This window comes from Balaenoptera physalus (assembly GCF_965194825.1).
Source record: "Balaenoptera physalus genome assembly, chromosome: 7".
NCBI lineage: Eukaryota > Metazoa > Chordata > Mammalia > Artiodactyla > Balaenopteridae > Balaenoptera > Balaenoptera physalus.
The window spans coordinates 1,486,237-1,505,103 of record NC_138886.1 but is presented as its reverse complement, the minus strand read 5'-3'; the positions used below and the strand labels follow the sequence as shown (position 1 = coordinate 1,505,103).

The window sequence follows — 18,867 nt, the reverse complement described above, 5'->3', positions numbered from 1 at the left end:
GTGCTGAAGGAGGCGCGCGGCCGCCCACCTCCCCCGACCCCGCCCGCCGCCCCACCTTCCCAGGTCCCCGGTCCCTCGGCCCGCCCCACCCCCCGCCGCCAGGCCTGGGCGGCAGCGGCAGCCGGCTCCGCCCTGAGCTCCAGGCCTGCCCTAAGGCTGGGGATTCGCCCCAAGCGGGTGCTCCACCCTGCCGTTCCTGCTCTTTCCTGCTCCCGGCCTCCTGGAAGGCAGCGTCCAGGCCGCGGGCTCTCCAGCCCCATCGGCCTCCAGACAGGCTCCTACTGAGGCTCTAGCTCCAGGTGCTGCCCCGTTCAACGGTCGCTTTAGGCGTGAGGAACTTTCTGCACGCCCGACCTCCCCAACACGCAATGCCCCCAGGTCCCAGGCCACAGCCCCCTCCCACTCCCCCAGGGCAGCCGGGAGGAAGGGCAGCTGGGGTGCCCCCAACAGAAACTACTCAGACAGAAGGATCCAAGGGCCGTGAGCGCCAAGGCCCTGGGTGACAGGGGTTACCGGCTGGTAAGCCTACACCGGCACCACACAGACCGGGCTGGGGGCCAGGGTGCCCGCCGGTCACTCAGTGCCAGCGGCTGCCTGTGCCCTCTCCGGACGGGGGCACAGCCCGGCTGGGAAGGTGAATTCACAGAAACTGCAGCCAAGAGAACTCCCCTGAAGCCAAACTCGACCACTGGAGGCCTCCCCACCCCAAAACAAGGTGGGGGGAAGCGGGAGAAGAAATCAAAATAGTTCACAGGGACTTCCCTGGTGGCGCAATGGTTAAGAATCCTCCTGCCAATGCAGGGGACATGGGTTCGAGCCCTGGTCCAGGAAGATCCCACATGCCGCGGAGCAACTAAGCCCGTGCGCCACAACTACTGAGTCTGTGCTCTGTAGCCCACGAGCCACAATTACTGAGCCCGTGCGCCACAACTACTGAGCCTGTGCTCCGGAGCCCTCAAGCCACAACTACTGAAGCCCGCGCGTCTAGAGCCCGTGCTCCGCAACAAGAGAAGCCACTGCAGTGAGAAGCCTGCGCACTGCAACGAAGAGTAGCCCCCGCTCGCCACAACTAGAGAAAGCCCGCGCACAGCAACGAAGACCCAACGCAGCCAAAAATAAATAAATAAATAAAATAAAATCACTTAAAAAATAGTTCAGAACCGGAGGCAGCAAACCGGTGTTGGGGCAAAGCCGTGGGCATGAGGCACACCTGGTGGCCGACTGCGATGCTGGGCGTTCAGGCCTGGCGGGAGTGGGGTGGCCCAGGAGAGTGGTGCCCAGGGAAAGCCGAGGTCTGGCAGCTCCCTCACCTGGGCGGGCCTCTCTGGTGCCTTGTGAGCAGGATTTACACCCAGCGCAGTCACCACCCCGTGGGAGGAAGGGTGCTGTCCTGAGCCCACTCCGTCCAGCTCGGCTCCAAGAAGACCATCTATCATTTATCATCGATTTCCCATCTTTCACCTTCCCCCTGACCCTTGGGCCATCTTCCAAAAAGCCTCTGGTTCAATACAAGAAATTCTGGGATTTCAGACGTCCTGTCCATACACCCGAGAAGGGAGAGGAGGCTTCGTCCGGCACTCCCGCCCGACACCGCATCCCTTACAGAGCTAGTTCTCACTTCAAAAGAATTACAATTTTTTCAAACATCGGATTTCTTTATTCTTAAAATGTGCACATTATAGTTTACTTAAATACAAAATGTTCATTTTCCTTGCAGGTAAGAAATTTCACTGACACTTCCATGTCCATTAGCTTCTTTTTAATCAAAATCCTTCCATTAAAAATAAATATACATTTAAATTACCGAACTATTATATTCATTAGTCTCAATACTTACAACTTTAGAAAACAGAACTTAACCCTTGCCTAGAGGGAGCGTCCAGTTCTGAGCAGCGACGGGACGCAGCGCCGTGGGCCACCTCGGCACGTCCTCTCCCTGCCCTACTGCCCCTCAAGCTGCAGTATTATGATAAACTGCGGAAGCCAGCATCGCCCTTCAACTAGGTTCTGTAAAGTACACAAGATGGTACACTTGCAAAATCACCCAGTTCCCACTGTCGAAAGAAACTTCCTTTAGGGGAGAAAAAGACATTCAATACAAACCAAAAGGCAGTTTAATTAACGGTTCTAAGTATTTCCCTTTGGGTTCTCTGTAAATCTGCCCGGTTTTCAAGTTGAAAAGAAACAACAGGTGTCTTCAGTAACCCAGGCACACAACTTAGCCATGAAGACAAGCTCCTGGCTTTTAAAACACAAAGGCTTCCAGGGGTTAAAAAAGTGTCAAACAAGAAGAAACCTCTCACGGCACAGAAGTGAAGAGGAAGGGGCGGCTCAGGAGCTGGTTCCTGCCCAGAGGCCTCCAGACCACGCCTCCCACTGAAGGTGACCACGAAGCTAATGAGAGTTGTTCAAGGAATCAGCCGCCTATTCTCCCTAAGCTGCAACCGTCACATCAGCATTACATGGCCACATGGTCAATGGTACTTAGTAAACACACAACTGGAGTGTGGAACAGGCAGAGTGGGAAGCACTGTTACAACCATCACAGTCACACACAGACACACACACACACACACACGCACGCACATGGATACATCTGAGCCTGTGAGACAAACCAACAAAGCCACAAAGGATCTCAAAGGAAATGTTCCCTGCCATAGTTTGTTGTTTCTTTGCTTACATTTTCAGAGGCAAATTTACTTCTAAATGTTTTGGGTTTTACAAATAATGTGTAAAAACCATTCAATGTTAGAAAATTAATCATCGAAGCCTGGGGCACTGGGGCCCTGCACAAGGACCCGTGGTGAAACAGCTTCAGGCCAATGAAGTTTGGCCGAGACCACAGTCGGCCCCGGGCGCCACCGGCTCCCTCACACTGAGCCCTAGGTTCTCACGGGGACTTGCAGGTGCCGGAGGATGACGACACAGGACCGAGGGCGCCTCCAGAGGTCCCGAAGGGCAGCCCCCTCCCCAAAGGCCCTCCCCTCCCACAGGGGACGCAGCCTGGGATTCGCTTACAGCCTCTGGTCACCAGATCAACAAGCACAGACGACGCCCCTGAAGACTAGAAGGGCACCACCCTGCCCCACAAACCCGCCGGCCCCCCTTCCCCTCCACACTCTCATCTCCACGTCTGCAGAGCCTGGGACAACTGACTAAGGGGGCTTCGCTACCCCAATCCTGAGCTGCCTTGGCGCCCCGGAGATGTTCTCTGGCTTCAGGGAGAAACAACCAAGCAGCTGAAAAGCACAAGCACGAGTGAATCACTGAGAACACTGGCTTCCAGGAGCAGCGGGAAGGGGAGGCGTCCGGAGGCCCCAGCAGGGGAGGGAAGGGCGTGAGTTTTCTCCAGATCCCAGAGCGAGGCCTTGCAGTCTAGCAACTCGAGGTGAAAGCGGGTGGGAAAGCTCTGCTCGTGGGGCCTGACCTCCCCACTTCTGTTTTCAGACCTGGAAGAGTAAAAGCAGACAAGGCTTTCTGCTCTAGGATCTGTGAAAGGCGCCACCTGAGGGTCCCAGGAATGCAAACAGTCTCGCCACGTGCCGGGTGCGTCCCCTGCAGGGAGAGCACGTGGGGGAGCGGAAGGCGCCATCGAGGCGACGCCGGGTCCGACGCGTTGACCGAATCCCTGATCTGAAGATTAAAGCTGCAGGCTTTCTGAAGGCGGTTCCACGGTCTCACCACGTCCTACACGGACGGGTGGTGATGCCTGACCTTCCACCGCTTGGACCGCACCCGGAAGAAGAAGTACATCACCATCAGGAACAAGGACGAGGCCACGTAGAGCACGACGCAGAGGCTCATGTCCAGGCTGGAGAAGCCCGTCCCCAGGAAGGCCGCCCCCGCCCCTGCCCCCCGGCGGCCCTCGGCCCCACTCAGACTCTCGAGCTTCACGTCCAGCCCCTGGTGCGACCTCTCTGACAGGCGAGGCCTGGGGGGCAGCACGCCGGGGGGACGGAGAGTCTCGGCACCTCGGCCTGCGGGCGGCTGCTCTGGGGAGGCGCGGCCCCCCGCCCGCTCCTCGCCCGTGGCCGGGCCGCCTTCACCGGTGTCTCCCAAGTCCGAGGAGTGCGTGTCCTCGAGGTTGTCGCTGCCGTAGTGCCGCTTCAAGAACAGCAGCACCTGGCCTTCGTTCCAGCTGCTCAGGCCCTTGATCTCCTCGTGGCAGGCCGGGCAGAGGTCCGGAGTGGGCCACGGAACCTTGGGGAACTTGGGGTCCTCACTCGGATGGCCTGTGAGGAGGAGGAAGGGCCACCGTGAAGAGGCCTTGTGGCCACCTGACCGCCCACCCCGGCGCCGCGGGCCCCCGTGCCTCCTGCCTGCCCACTACCGCCCTCTCCCTCCACCGCCTCCACTGTGACCGTCCAGTGGGGTCCAGACGACGCTCCCCTCCCACCCGCCCTCCCTGCACGGCTGCCCGCACGGCACCACCGCGTCCCCCCTCACGCCCTCTGGCGGATTCCCGGCCCACAGCACAAGGAGCCGTCCACACTCAGGCACCACCACTCACCTGGCCAAATCCCGCCCCAAACACCCACAGGGGCCGGGCAAGTTCCCAGCTCCACACCCTTGACCTCGCAGCCCTGCTCGAGGTGGGGGCACCTCCACTGTCCTCCCTTCAGCTGCTCCCTCAGCATGCGGACGGGCAGAGGGGACCCTGTCCCACGCCCGCCCTCCCTCCCTCCCGCTTGCTCCCTCCCTCCCTCCCGCTCGCTCCCTCCCTCGTTCAACACCCGCGGGCAGAGCGCTGCCTGGGCTGTCAGCCAATGACCGGGGCGGTGGGGGGGGGGCAAGACCTCGAGGCAGAGCCATGAAGCCCCCGCACTCGCAGCTGCACTTCCAAACTCCTGTTTCTCTTCCACTTGCGACGCTGTGACAGCCCCGGACCCCCGGCTCCCGCAGGCCCCGCTGACAGCAAGCGTGGCCCGTGGCTCCCCGGGCGTCTGGAACTCGCCGACCTGACTTGGGGCCGCCTCGCCGCCTCAGAGTGCTTCCGGAAGCACACGTGAAGGGAGTGAGCCAGTCTGCGGGCCTCCGGACTCGGCGGAGGTGCCCTGCTCCGGCCCGCTCACCCTGCTCATGACAGGCCGCGCTGGGCAGAAGCTGGAGGGCAACGCACAGCACTCAGGGCCTGGGCGCGCCCCTTGGGGTCTGCGTCCAGCGGGGGGTTTGGATTCACAGCCCGAGGCGGGAGGAGATGCCAGAGTGTGTCCGGCGCAGCACTGCACGGACCTCAACCCAGAGGCCGGAGGCGGGACCGAGGGTGCTGGGGGGACACGCGGGGTCTAAGGAGCCACACGACCACACGCGCCTTTCTAGCGCTGCATCTCGCGGGGCACAAGGCGGCGCCCGGACACGGCAGCCTGGCCGGAGCCTCGCCGGCTGCTCTGGGGCTGAGCGCTGCCGGGACGGGGTCACCACGCGGCCCCTGAGAGGGCGGACGGGCTGGCACCCTGGACATGGAGCGTCTGTACCAGGGCCACAGCGGAAGTGCCTTCATCTGCAGCCAAAGGCGAAGGACAAACCCGGCCAACACGAGGGGCCGCGGCCACGTGACTGGAGCCGCAGCGGTCAGCTCCGAGTCCAAAGAAAAACCAATTCTCTTTAGTGCTTTAGCTGTAAGATGTTTTTATAATACAGTGGATTAAATAAAAACCAATAGTTTAGTGGCATTTTCTATTCATCTCTATTAAGATTTATTTCTCAGTGGATTATTTTTAAGCCTAATTTTAATCTACCATTGATTTAGGAACAGTTTGAACTACTTAACTCTGAGAAAATACATGCACCCTAGTTTTTTAAACAAAACCACCCTGAGGAGCTTGGTCTACGGTCTGAGAGCAGGTTTTAACGACGCTAAAATTTTCCTTACTGAAAATTAATTATATTCCGAGTCTTCCACTGTCGAATTTACTCAGGGGCCTAGTGGGCTACCGAGGGGGAAAGACATTTCCATTTCCATGCAGCCCGGGAGCCCTGCAGTGAGAGAACAATCTGGAAAGCCAGGGACTGGCAGCTGGGAATGGCTGTTGTCTCTGGCAGCTCCCTGGCCAATGTCACCAGGAAACTGACATCTGGTCAGGGCAGACGACCCGGCCATGAGCCCCACGGGCAGGCAGGCTGGCACGCGGCGGGCAGGCAGAGTGGCGGCAAAGCTCAGGTGCCGTCCCTGCCGCCCACAGCTCGGGCTTCGCGCCCAGGCACGGGCCACGCGCACTGGCTTCTGCTCACCTGCCAAGCGGCTGTTGACCACGTTATGCTTCTTCCAAAGCCAGAGAATTGCCTGGTCCGGGGTTTTCACAGAATCCATCGATTCTTTAGCCATTTCCTCAAAATGCTCACCGCATTCCTTACACCCAAAGAAGACGTGAACGTACCTCCTGATGGTCTGCAGCACCGCCTGGGGGTCGTCTTCAAAACCTGCGGAGGGACCAAAGCGTGTCGGACTATTTCCACTAGAACCGCAGGGCCTGGGTGGCATCGGGGGGGCCAGGGACGAGCTGAGTGCCTGACACGGGCCACGGGCCAGCCCCCTGGGTCCTCGCATGGCCACGGGAAGAAACCAGCTCCTTCCCAGACACCCACCGCGACCTCAAGATGGCTCCTTGCTGCCTCGACACTGCGCCAGACGCGCGCACCCCAAGAGCAGACGGCCGCCTGTGTCCAGCTGCCGGAGCCACTCCAGGGCGTGCGCTGGCCCTCAGAACGAGCCAGAGGCCTGGAGCTATTAGGTCTGCCAGGAGCCCCTAGCCCCACGCCCAGAGGTTCGGGCTTGCCCCAGGCCTGAGTCCCATGTGCAACTCTTCCTGCCCTACAAGCAACCCCAGAGGCTTGTGCCGGGGCCGTGGCAGCCACTCATTCGAAATTTGCAGTTGTTTTGCTTTGAAATCCTTGTGAAACACAAGCCCGAATATGAAGCAGGCCTTAGGAAGAGCCTCCGGGCTCGCTGCCAGCCCCGCCCTGTGGCGGCTCCTCCACGAAAGGGGCAGCGACGGTCACAGTCACGGGCTGGTCGGCTGCTGGGGCTCCCTCTGGGAGCGACAGGGTGGCAGGCTGGTGAAGGTCTGCACTCTTTCAAAGAGGCCGAGCCTCTCCGTGTGAGGAAACCCTCCAGCATCTACCAGCCACACAGACGGTTTTCACCACCCGGTGTAAACACAGACCCTAACAGGAGGACATGGGTGCCGAGTAAAGGCCCTGGGAGTGAGGGGCACGACGTCTGAAGAAAGCAATCCCCCCAAGAGCAGGATAACGCAGCCTGCAGTGCGCTGAAAGGAGGACCCCTGAGGACGGCAGAGGGGCAGCAGCACAGGCTGGACCAGAGTCCTGTCCAGACAACTAATACGGGGGATTGGGCGTACGAATAAGAGACTGTGAGATTACAACAGATTACATGCCAGCATTAAAAGAAATCCAGCAAAATAATTGGAAAAAAAAAAAGACATGGTTCTGGAGACTGAGTCCATCTTAACAGCAGGCCCTCACGAGCGACCTCTCTCTGTGGCTGGTGCAGTCCTGACACTCGTCCCCACGGCCCGGGAAGCTGGCCCCGCCCGGAGAGCCCTCGTGGGCCGTCAGCCTCAGCAGGCCTGCTCGTGTCACTCAAGAGGAGGCCCGAAGCCGCACCCCGCCACCTGCCCCTGGCTCCCAGTGTTTCCCAGGGCGGCCGGGGGGCACCCAGCCCTGAGGCCACGTGCACACGCGGAGCCCTCCCTGTCGGCCGGTGCTGTTCTCCCAGCCGCGGGCCTCTGGCTGACATCTGCCGTGCCCGGCGGGGTAATCCTCCTTCCCGCGTCCCCCACCAACCGCTGCACACTCGGGCCGCCCTAATCTTTAAAGTGGGCAAGAACCATAAACCCCTACCTGTGGGGGATTAGAGGCCGCGGCAGGCTTTTAGTCGACGGGGTTTAAGCATGCAGTAAGGAGAGGAAAGACCTTCCAAGACATAATCCGGGTCTCGGTCTGACCCAATTCCTTCGGCGTGACACAGGCCCCTCGGATATTGCTGCAATTCACGCGACGAAGAGAAAGAACGCTCAAGATCTCTTTGTGTGCTCTGTCATCCTGCTGCCCTCACTCTGCCGGCATCGGTTCTGCAGGATTTTATAGAGCGTCCCGGTGATGACCTCCTCCCTGCTGTCCCCACCTCCTTCAACGTGTCTCCCTGTTCTCAGCAGAACTTTCCGCACAACTGAGGCTCACGTCTCAGACGTGGGCTCCCACGCCGCGGCCGGCGTCCCGCCAGGCAGCGCTGAGGCTCTGATCTCACTTGCTGTAGGGCTCCCGAGCTTTCTCCTGAACACACCCTACGTGTTCTTCTGTGTGACTCTTAAGAGAATTTTCGATTGAAAGCCCACCTCTCCCACTAGACGCCGGAGGAGTAGAAATCTAACGTCACCTGGAGCAGAGCCGGGGGTGGTAGAGATGTCTGAAGATGCCACACGCCCCTCTGCTGCTTCTCCCCGACAGGTGGCCTCTATCTCCCCACCGTGAACCTGGGCTGGATGAGACCTGTCTGAGCAACAGGCTGTGGCGGAAGTGATGCCCAGACCCCAAGGCCCCTCCCGGATGTGGCGATGCCCCGTGGGGAGCTGGTGCTGCCCGGGAGCCCGACCTTCTGAGTCGAGACCAGTCAGCCGCCGCCAGCTGAGCGAGGCCGCAGCTGAGCCCGTCCAAAGAGCCGAGCCCCAGAGCCATGAGCAAAAACCTGGTGGATGTTTTAAGCCACGGCGTCTGGGGTTCGTTTGTGACACAGCAAAAGGTAACTCTTAAAAGAATTTTACAATTTTACTGGAAAGAATATTGGACAGTGTGGGTCCCGAGACTTCACTCTGACTTAACACAGACGTCAGTGAACCCGAATGATTAAAAAAACAAAACTAGGACTTCCCTGGTGGCGCAGTGGTTAAGAATCCGCCTGCCGATGCAGGGGACACAGGTTCGAGTCCTGGTCCAGGAAGGTCCCACGTGCCGTGGAGCAACTAAGCCCGTGCGCCACAACTACTGAGCCTGCACTCTAGAGCCCACGAGCCACAACTACTGAGCCCGCATGCCACAACTACTGAAGCCTGCACGCCTAGAGCCCGTGGTCTGCAACAAGAGAAGCCACCGCAATGAGAAGCCCACGCACTGCAACGAAGAGTAGCCCCTGCTCGCTGCAACTAGAGAAAGCCCACATGCAGCAACGAAGACCCAACGCAGCCAATAAATAAATAAATAAATAATAAAATAAAATAAAATAAAAAACTAAAAGCAGATATTCCCATGGCTGCCAGGGGCCTGCTTAAACTGAGAGGCATACACACAACACAGTCCAGAGAGGATCCAAAAATCCAACACGTTTTTTAGCGCTTCGTGTGGGATATAAACGTGGTCCCACCTCCTGCAGCCACGTCTGTGTCATCCCCTCCCCTCGTGGGCTTAGTGGCTCACTTCTAACGAACGAACATGGCAGAGGTGACGGACTTCACAGCACCGAGGGCCCCGATGAAGCCGGCTGCCTATGGGGAGGCCACACGGTGAGGAAGGATAGCCCCCCATGTGGGGCGCAAGCGTGGGGAGGGCGTCTCTTCCCCACTGTCCCGGGCCAGCACTCTGCGCCCAGGGTCTGGGAGACCTGAAGCCGAAGGCCCTGGTCAGCCCACACCTGAGCGCCCGCCCCACAGACGCCGTGAGATAAGGAGCGTGCGCTGCTCCAGGTGACTTGTTAGAAACAACAGGTAACCATACGCTTCTCCAAATGTGTTTCATTTACTCTCCTGTTCTTTAAAGCAAAGAAAGAGGCGCTGACACCGAGAGGCGTTCCTGGCCAGCGCTCCCTCACCCCGCCCATGACTCATGTACCAAGGGTCAGCCAGGCACTGGTCATGAGGGAAGAGGGTGGGGACTTGGGCTCCGGCATCCCGAGCCGGCACAGGGGCTGAGCAGACCTCCAGAAAAGGTGCTCACCTCCACCCTCCTTAGCATGGACCCCGGGCACCCTGAAGGCGCGTTACCCTCTGCATGAGCTTGGGACGGCTCCGGCAGGCAGAAGCGCAGCACCTGTGTCGGGTGGCCCAGGTGGAGACAGCTCACCTGTGCCGTCCAGCGCTTCTGGATGGGTCCCAGCTCGAACAGTCAAAGTGTGGAACAACTGCCACAGAGAGCACGTGTAGCCCCTCAGCTCTGGTCGGCTTCCTTGACATCCAACCCACTTTATGTGATTAGTAAGGAATATTCCAGAAATCTGGGGGGGGGGGGTTAGAAAAAAAATAAGAGATAATTGAATTGTTAAAATTAAAAACAGTTGGTGGCAGACTTCCCTGGTGGCGCAGTGGTTAGGAATCCGCCTGCCAAAGCAGGGGACACAGGTTCAAGCCCTGGTCGGGGAAGATCCCACATGCCACGGAGCAACTAAGCCCGTGAGCCACAACTACTGAGCCTGCACTCTAGAGCCCGTGAGCCACAACTACTGAAGCCCGCGCACCTAGAGCCCAGTAGCGGCAACTGGAGAAAGCCACGCGCCGCAATGAAGACCCAACACAGCCAAAAAAAAAAAAAAGTTGGTGAATGTCCTCAGTCTTGATTGGGCGGTGGTTACACAGGGAGCACGTCTCTCAAAACTTCAACTGTACATCTCACCATGTGTAAATTTAAATCCAATAACGAATAAATGAGAAGAAAAAAAAGTGTCTATTTTACTAAAGGAGTTCTCAAAATATGGAGATGTGGCCCGTTCTTTTCCAGTCTTTGGGGAGAAGGGAAGAGTTCACCTGTACCCTGACGAAGCAGCACTAGGAAGCATGAAAGACACCCATCTTTTTTTAAAGTTAGAATTAGTTACAAGGAGATTTATAGGAGAAGACTAATAACAAAAAAATTCAATTGTCAGGCAATTCTCCACCTGAATGAACAGGATCTTCACTTCACAAGCAGCGAGCTGAAGGCCGAGGGGCTGCGAACTGCACTCTGTGGGCATCCCGGCCCCTCGGTCCCCCCGGGCGACTGCACAGGCCCGGCCCCTGCGGGTCTGAGCCCCTGCTCTCGGCCACCTTCCCCGTCACACGGCTCAGGTCCCATGGAGCAGAGGCCGAGGCTAGAAACCGGCACCCACAGGGCTGCTGGAATCAGACCCCAGGGAGCCTACGCCGTGGAGGCTGTGGCCGCAGACGCCGGCCCAAGACCCTGGCTGCACGCCCGGCCTGCACGGCAGCTCGACCCATCGCCTTTATTCACTACTTTTTTAGGTGTGAAATCTAGACGAGTTTACTAAAAATTAAAACAGAAAACAAACCCTAATGCTACACTGCCTGACAAAACCCCCGTCGTCTCGGTCGGCCGTCTGTCCCAGACCCAGGCAGAGGTAGCTGGAGGTTGCTGTGGAAACCGGGCGGCAGAAGCGGGGAGGGAGACTGGCGGCGCATCGGCCGAGGGCAGGTGCGGGGTCCCCCAGGCTCGTCGAAGGGGCTGCCTCACCCGCATCTTGTTGTTGACCAGGTCGAGGACGGCGTCGTAAGGGATCCTGTCCAGGGGCAGGCTGGCCAGCCACTCCTGCAGCGTCTCCAGCAGCTTCCTGACCGGCGGCCGCCCGGGGAACAGCTGAGCAGGGAAGACCACACTCAGGGACCGGTCGGGAAGCGCCCTCCACGGCACGGCCTCCCAGGGGCGGAGACCAGGCCTGCCCTGACCTGGACCCACCAGCTGGAGGGAGGAAGTGTCTCCAATCCACCCAGGCTCTGACCGGAGAACAGGGGTGGGGGGTTTCTGGAGGAACTAGTTTCCCCAGAACACAGACGAGGGGGAAACCCGCACTGGGCCCCATTCCTGCAGCTCCACGGCCGCCCAGCACCCGGGACACAGCCGCTCGTCCTCACGCCCGGCGGCCACTTCACGACGCCGAGCACACGGCCGCCGGGGGCCTTATTTATCACGTTGTCAAGGGCTTGTGGGCCTTTCTGAAATCACTGCCTACTCATTCCATGCTCCTCGCGGTAATGCATGCTAATCCCGCCCGCTGTCCTTACACACCCTCGCCTCCCCCCTGCCATCTCTGACTGTCAGACTATTTGGAAAAGGTATGCACACCCCTGAGGCTTCCACGCAAACAAGTGCCATCGCTGGTTAACTACACGTCGACACTCAGGCCACGCTGGCGGCCCAGGAAGCCTCGAGTGCAAGGATCCCAGCGGTCCTGCAGTCCTTCTGTGGGGAGCTTCGATTAGATGCTGCCAATGAAATGTGCACATTCAAGGCTGAAAGAGCTCTTAGAAACCTGGGCTGAGGCCTTACTAACAACGGTGCTGAGACAGATGTGGGTGCCCCAGCTGCAGAAACATCGCATCTTCAACTCTGCAAAATCTGGGTTTTCCCAACGTTGCTTACAGAGCACCATTACCAACTGACCAGCATTTAAAGTTTAAGTAAAGGGTAGAAAAACTATTGAGAATAACTTATGCTGATCTGACTCACAGGCTCTGCCCACGTGTGGAGCCCTCCAGCGCGACACAGGACTGGAACGGGGACGAAGACCGCGAGGCACGTGCGGAGCAAGACCCCCGTCCCGACGTGGATGGGCAGGCGGGACGCGCGTAAGGGGCGGGGACAGCGGGAGGGCTCTGACCTCTGCGGGCGCAGCGTGAGGAGAACTGTCTAAACAGTTTCCGTTTATTCATTTGAAACAAATCAGGTGACTCATTATTCCCTTAAACGTAAATTCTACCTCCTGAGTTTCTTCAAAGATCTTACAACGTGAGTAAGCGTGGCAAGGGAAACCTTTCAGAATTAAGCTTCCTTATCTCTTAGGTAACAATAGGTGCTATGAAGGTGGCCTCTGGAAGCAGACTTCTCCCGTGGCAGCCGCGGCAGCCAGCGCAAGACCAAAGGTGACCAACGGCGGGCCGGGCGTGTCTAGGGCCTGGGCTATCTCAGAGGTCAGAGAGCAGAAGGGCCACGGCCAGGGCTGCTGGGCCAACAGAACAGGGGCCCAGGTCCATCCCCGGGGAAGAGGGATGACCGACTGCTCCAACCTCTGCCCAGCGCAGGGGCTCTGGGCCCAGAAAAAGACCACAAGCCTGGACGTTCAGCGCTGGAGCTAAGAGTTCTCGGCAGGAACATAACCCCGCCGGCTGCTGCCCGCTAAACGTGAGCTGACACAGCAGCCGCCACGTGCCCTACCCCCAGGGCCCACCCGCCACCCGACAGGACACCGCCGGCCGCAGCCGTCTCCCTGCCCGGAGGCCTGCCCTCCCCACCTCTCCTCCCAGCTCCCCGACGCACAGGCCTCCCGCCCACTCCCGCTCACTCCCCGCTCGTCCTGCTGGTCCTCAGGCCTTCCCCGGGCACCGCTCGCCCCCCCACCCCCCAGCAGGCAGGGCCCTCAGACCCCGCGGCGCTGCCCTGCAGTCCCCGCCCCCTGCCGCCGAGTGCGCGGGCGCCTCCACGCGGCCAGGAGCTCTGTGCCCCGCAGGCCCCCGGCACACGGCAGGCGTCTGGGTGAGTGGAGGACGGGCGAGGTCACGTGGTCAAGCCCAGGCTGGCCCGTGGCCCCCCGCCCGGGCCAGACGCCCATGCACCTTGGCCAGGACGGTGACGAAGTCCTTGAGTGTCTTCAGCTCGGCCCCGGCCAGGGACCTGCGGGCGGCCAGCTCCACCCTCAGGAGGTGGTGCAGCCCCGATTCCAGGTCAGCCGCGTACAGCTTCGACCTGGGAGGAAACGCTACAAGGTCAGCGTGGGCGCCTCTCTCTTCACGTAGGTTCCCGCGTGCTGGCTCCTACCCCAGGGGGACGCCACCCGGGGAGACAACGCGGAGAATCCCCGAGCGCCGGCAGGTGGCCGGCGGGCTTCTGAACGAGCCGCCCTGCAGCGACCCCCGGACCCCAGGCACACACTCCCGGCAGCTTCGCTCACCTGTCAAACTCCCTCCAAACCACGGCTTCAGAGCTGTCTTCTTTGCTTGGTTTTTCAGGCAATGAAAGCGATTTCTTCCTCACATCCGGCAATGACTTCAAATAAGAGGAGAAAAACGATCGGAGAGGCTTCCCGCTGCGAGAAAGGGGAGGGCAGGGCGCGGGCTCAGAGGCGGGCTTCGGCAGCCTGGCCCCCGTCCGCAGGCGCCTTGCGGCCCCAGGTTCAAAGCAGCCCTCCCTCCGTAACTCCGGGGTGACGTGCACCACCCAGCCCAGCCGTCCTCTGGGCATCTACTGCAGGTATCTTGGGCGGGGCAGGATGGTGGCAAAGCCCGGGCCTCGGGGAGCTGGCCCCCCACCTGAGAACACAACATCCCCACCGAACAAAACTGAATCGTAGTACTACGCTGGTTTGAGCATCTGCCAAGATCAGCTTTATCCAAACTGTGGTTTCGACATCCTCTGCCCACAGGCTGCCAGCTCCGCGTGGGGCGTCCGGAGTCGGGCGGGAGGGGGAAGGAGCGCCCGGCCCCTCCTCACAGCCCGGTGGCTCCTGAGCACTGCGGAGTGGCCCCTCCACCGGCGGGGAGTGGAGGGCTGTGAAGGCTGTTACTGTGCCCTCCCCAGGTAGCTCAGGGGTCCCCCAAAGGGTCCAGAGCTTATTTTCATTCCCCAAAGGAGAACACAGCAGTTATTGGTAAAAATATCAATGTCATTTTATGTTGAGGTTGTACAGATGACGCTTTGAATATAAAACGAGCTTTTTTCTCTGAAACAAGATGGCAGTTCAAGGAAGGTCTGCTGCAGGGCCAGGCACCCCAGGTAAGACCTCCTGGCTTACCCTGAATTCCATTTTTTTTAAAAGAATAGAAAATACACTCAAGGAACTACGGCGTGCTTGAGGCTCCTGGGGGCGGCGCCCTCGGTGCCCCAGCTAAACTTCCCAGAGGCCGAGACAGGAGCCCCGAGGGAGGAAAGCGCCCGCCTTCTCGCCGCTGTGTCCACACGCGGTGCCTCGCCAAGAGCTCCGGGGACGCGGGTGAGGCTGGCCTGGGGCCTCCGGCCTGAGGCTGGGGGGCCGGGCAGGCAGCTCGCCTCCCCACCTGTGACGCTCTCCCAGCCTCGACTCAACTTGCTTCCTCTTCAGCCGAGCTTATCTTACGGGTGTGCAGGCATCCAGCGCAGAGGCAAGCGGCATTTTGATGACGGTGCTGCTGGTGTCAGCAAGGTGAGCGCCGTGCGGGGCCTGCGGCCGGTCTCCCCCACCGCCCCGCACGCCGGTGAGAGCCCAGGGGCTGGGGGTGTCGGTGGCGTCACAAACATTCCTGAAGCCAGACTCTACTTACACGGTAACTAATCCGTGGGACCCGTTTGGGTAAATCAAGTAACACGAGGGGACAGAAGAAACACCGAGCTTCTGCAGAAAGGCTTTATCCCAGCCCAGCGCTCTCTTCACCTCGATGTTCTCGTAGGGAATCAGGTCTAAGATCACCTGGGCAACGAGAAAGTACGGTCACCTTTGCTGCGGACGGCAGGGTCCTCCAGAAGCGGAACTGACGAACGCAGTCTCCTACAGCCTCGCGGCTCACCCCCTCTCAGCCAGGCCACCGACATCCCTGCTCTGTGGCACCGTCAGGCCCCCGACTGTCGCGCGGGCAGGGACCACAGCCTCCTCCCCGTGCAGACCGTCAGCGGGGTCCGTGCTGTGCTCCTCACGCACCCTCCGAGGCCCACGGTCGTCAGACAGGGACGGTCACCCCCACGCGAGTTGGGGCCACGCCCCGGCCTCCAGCTTCCCCTCCACCCTCGGGGCCTGCGCTGGGAGGCTGACAGCGCCCCCGGTCGGCCGTTCCTCCCTCCAGAGCTGCCCGGTCCAGGGCTGCTGAGGCTGGGGGGGCAGTGGCAGGGGGACCCCTGGGTGGCATCTCAGGAGCTAGAAGAGTGTGAAAGACGAACAGCAAGCCCCGGTGTGCCACCCGGACAGTCGGGGGCAGAACCACCTCTCTCTCAGGAGCGACAGAGCCGTATCCCAACCGGGGGCCTCGGCCGGCAGCCAAAGCCCCACTGGGACCACCACACTTCCTTCCCAGAGCCCCGATCTCGGAAGAACAGGCGGGAGGCCAGCAGAGAGGGAGAAACATGGCACCCGGGGCTAAGTTCCGGAGTGAGGTGTCTTCTCTCATCCCTAGGACACCTCGGGGTAAAGAATCCCTGCCCTCCAGCCCGGCTTCTGGCACCTGGATTTTACTGAGACTTTGCCAAAGGCAAGGGCTTCAGACCCACACGTGTGAAGTGAAAATAAAACAAAGATTCACGACAGAAACACTGTCTCACAGAATCTGGGATTTGGCAAAAAAGTTGCGAGTTCAGAATACAGCAAAGAAAAAATCTTGATCATAACGCCTAGGAAAGAGAGAATGCCCTCAGGGAAGACGCGCGTCCCGAGGGCCAGGTCTGCCCTGAGTCCCTCCTGGCCCCCGCCGGGGGACCAGGCCCCCCACCCAGAGGACCAGGCTGCACTCGGGAGCTGCTTCCTCTCCCCTTGGAGGCAGACCCTCGCCCCAACAGTCTTCTCTGTAACCAGTGCGTCTGCTGAATAACACAAACGCCAATTCCGAGAATACAACAGATCAGGCGACGTAGTTACTGTCACACAGGAATCTGATCACAGACCCGACACTGCAAGAGGCGCAGACAGTACCTCACGTCCAACGTAGGAGCTGTTGCTTTCAAATAAGACAGCCACGTAACGGCCACCGCTGTTGTCAATGAGAGAAAGAACGTCCCTGGGCCTTTTAAGAGGAAAAGAGGCTTTTAGTGCTTTCAAGGCCACCGTAGACCAGTGCCCACGTCACTTAACGCAAGTCTCTACTTTACAAAATTAAACTCAGCTTGCAGCGTGCCACCTTTTTTACAGCACTACGCACCGAATGGGGTTCAGAGACGGGCACCCGGGAGGCCTGCCTTCGTCCGTGTGGCTCTGCAGGAAGTCGATCATCGTGTGCCTCACCGTCTGCGGCTCTCTGTCCGGCCCTGCAGGGCGGGACCCACCGTCACGGCCGCGTCTGCCTGCCGAGCGCCCGTCCCACTCCAGGGCCCCGACGGTGCGAGCGCACACGGCCGTGGATTCACATGCCGGGAGGCCTCTCAGCAACCAGCGTGGGAATCGGAGAGCTCCAGGGACACACGGCCACGGGGGGCGCCCCACGCACGCACGCGCGCACACACGCACGCGGCGTGGAGACAGAGGCCACAGGCACGCGTCCATCTATACCAGGTTCAGAGGCAGGCAGACTGCCCTCACTGTGGGCTCCCGGGGGGAGCTGGGGGGATCACTGACAAAACTTCATCGGGGTGCCCTTGTGATGTGTACACTTCTCAAACTCTTCTTTTTTCCAGAAAAGTTTACTTAAGAAAATAAATTTCACCACCATATTTGCCAAGGAAGGCAAAGCACAGAAGAAAGAATTCTCGCTGAAACTAGGACCGTTTGGACCCTTACAGGAAAGAAAGGGCCAGTGGTGCCGAGGTAAACGTGCCAAAGCCGGGGTGAGGGCCAGACCCATCCAGGGCGTGTTCTAGCCTCACGTGAACAGATCTGTCTAAGAGGGACGGAATCTAGGGCAGCAGAACAGACCACTTCGGTCCTTACCTTTAAAATCTTCTCCAGTTGTAAAGTCCTTTGCAAATGCTTTAAAATACTAAGAAGAAGAACACAGAACAAATAAGAAACAGCCTTGCCTGGCGTCTGTGTAAACGTTTAATCTTTAAGCAACAAAACGACCATCATCCTTGAGAGCTTTCGTCCCTCTTCTCCAGAAACTTCACGTTGACTGATGACGAACCACATTTCTATGTGTTTCTGTGGATGACAGTGTTTCCCTCCAGATTCACGAGTGGCTGCTCAGCACCAACCGGAACCCCACTGTCTACATTTTCTGCCCCAACAGGGCTGGAACTATGGCTGACGGCACGTCCCCTAAAGGCTCCTGGTGCTAGATATTCACGGTACGTCCGCTCAACGACACAAAAACTCCTAGGGAGGAGGGCAGGCACTATATCAAGTGTCTTTGAGCAGAACAAAAGGATTTTACATCAAAATTAAAAACCTTCTTCGTTAAAAGACACAGTAAAGACAGTGGAAACAGTGACAGGCTGGGTGCTGACATCCCCGGACACGCATAGCTGAAGGAGGGCAAGTGGCGGGAAGACACAGGACTCCTGTACATCAGTCAGAAAAGCACACACGCGGGAGAGGAAAACGGGCAAATGACACCAGCAGACAGGGCCACCCGTGGAGCAGTGATCACTCCCTGTCACCCGTCAGCAGGGAAGGCCCAGCACCGCATTCCAGGCCGGCACTAGGCGGCACAGGACACACACGTGAGTGCCCACGGCAGCTCAGGGCCCGCGGTGGTAAACCGCGCTGCCAGCAGACCCCAGCCCCAGCCGGTGTGCGGGTGATTCTAGCAACGTCCTGTTAGGAAAAAGAGGAGGCCCGAAGCTCACACACAGCACACAGAGCCCTGTGCGTAAAGCTGAAACAAAGTAAGACAGAAAAATAGAACAGGAACACGTTTCAGCACGGGGCTCAAGGGGAGGGTGACTCTGGTGGGGCTGGGGCACCAGGCCGACCAGTGGGCGCGGCCCAGCCAGGCGACGGATGCGCGGCTGTCACCAGGTCAACACTTAGGGGACGCTGCGCCACAGAGAGCGTGGGATGTGAGGGTTGAGAGGCAGGGGGGCCTCCAAGCTTCTCAGAGGTCACTTCCAAAAGCTCAGCTTTTTTCCTGAGATGTCAAGTCATCGTGATGCGCTCGTGTGCAGGCGAGGGACCGCACACATGCGCACACAGACCTGGGTCTGCTTCTCAGCTTCCAGCCCGCCCCCTAGTGGGAGAGACAGGGACAGGCCTGTCGGAGGGACAGCCGTGCCAGGCACATGGCCGGGCAGGCCGGGCACACGCCGGCACCCAGACCCATC

At 59.4% G+C, this 18,867-nt stretch overlaps 1 protein-coding gene across 1 annotated transcript in view; it reads right to left on the bottom strand.

The window, feature by feature from the left end:
* Positions 1–1,634: 1,634 nt before the first annotated feature.
* The window catches only part of QSOX2 (quiescin sulfhydryl oxidase 2), a 29,077-nt gene continuing 11,844 nt past the window's right edge, over positions 1,635–18,867 (bottom strand). Inside the window, exons 3-12 of the mRNA XM_082470054.1 lie at positions 17,537–17,585; positions 16,812–16,917; positions 16,586–16,676; positions 15,231–15,376; positions 13,886–14,020; positions 13,551–13,680; positions 11,455–11,577; positions 10,075–10,225; positions 6,232–6,420; positions 1,635–4,232 (exon numbers count right to left, since the gene is read on the bottom strand). Of these exons, the coding sequence (XP_082326180.1) occupies positions 3,688–4,232; positions 6,232–6,420; positions 10,075–10,225; positions 11,455–11,577; positions 13,551–13,680; positions 13,886–14,020; positions 15,231–15,376; positions 16,586–16,676; positions 16,812–16,917; positions 17,537–17,585 (1,665 nt within the window). The 3' untranslated portion in view covers positions 1,635–3,687. The remainder of the gene's footprint in view (positions 4,233–6,231; positions 6,421–10,074; positions 10,226–11,454; positions 11,578–13,550; positions 13,681–13,885; positions 14,021–15,230; positions 15,377–16,585; positions 16,677–16,811; positions 16,918–17,536; positions 17,586–18,867) is intronic.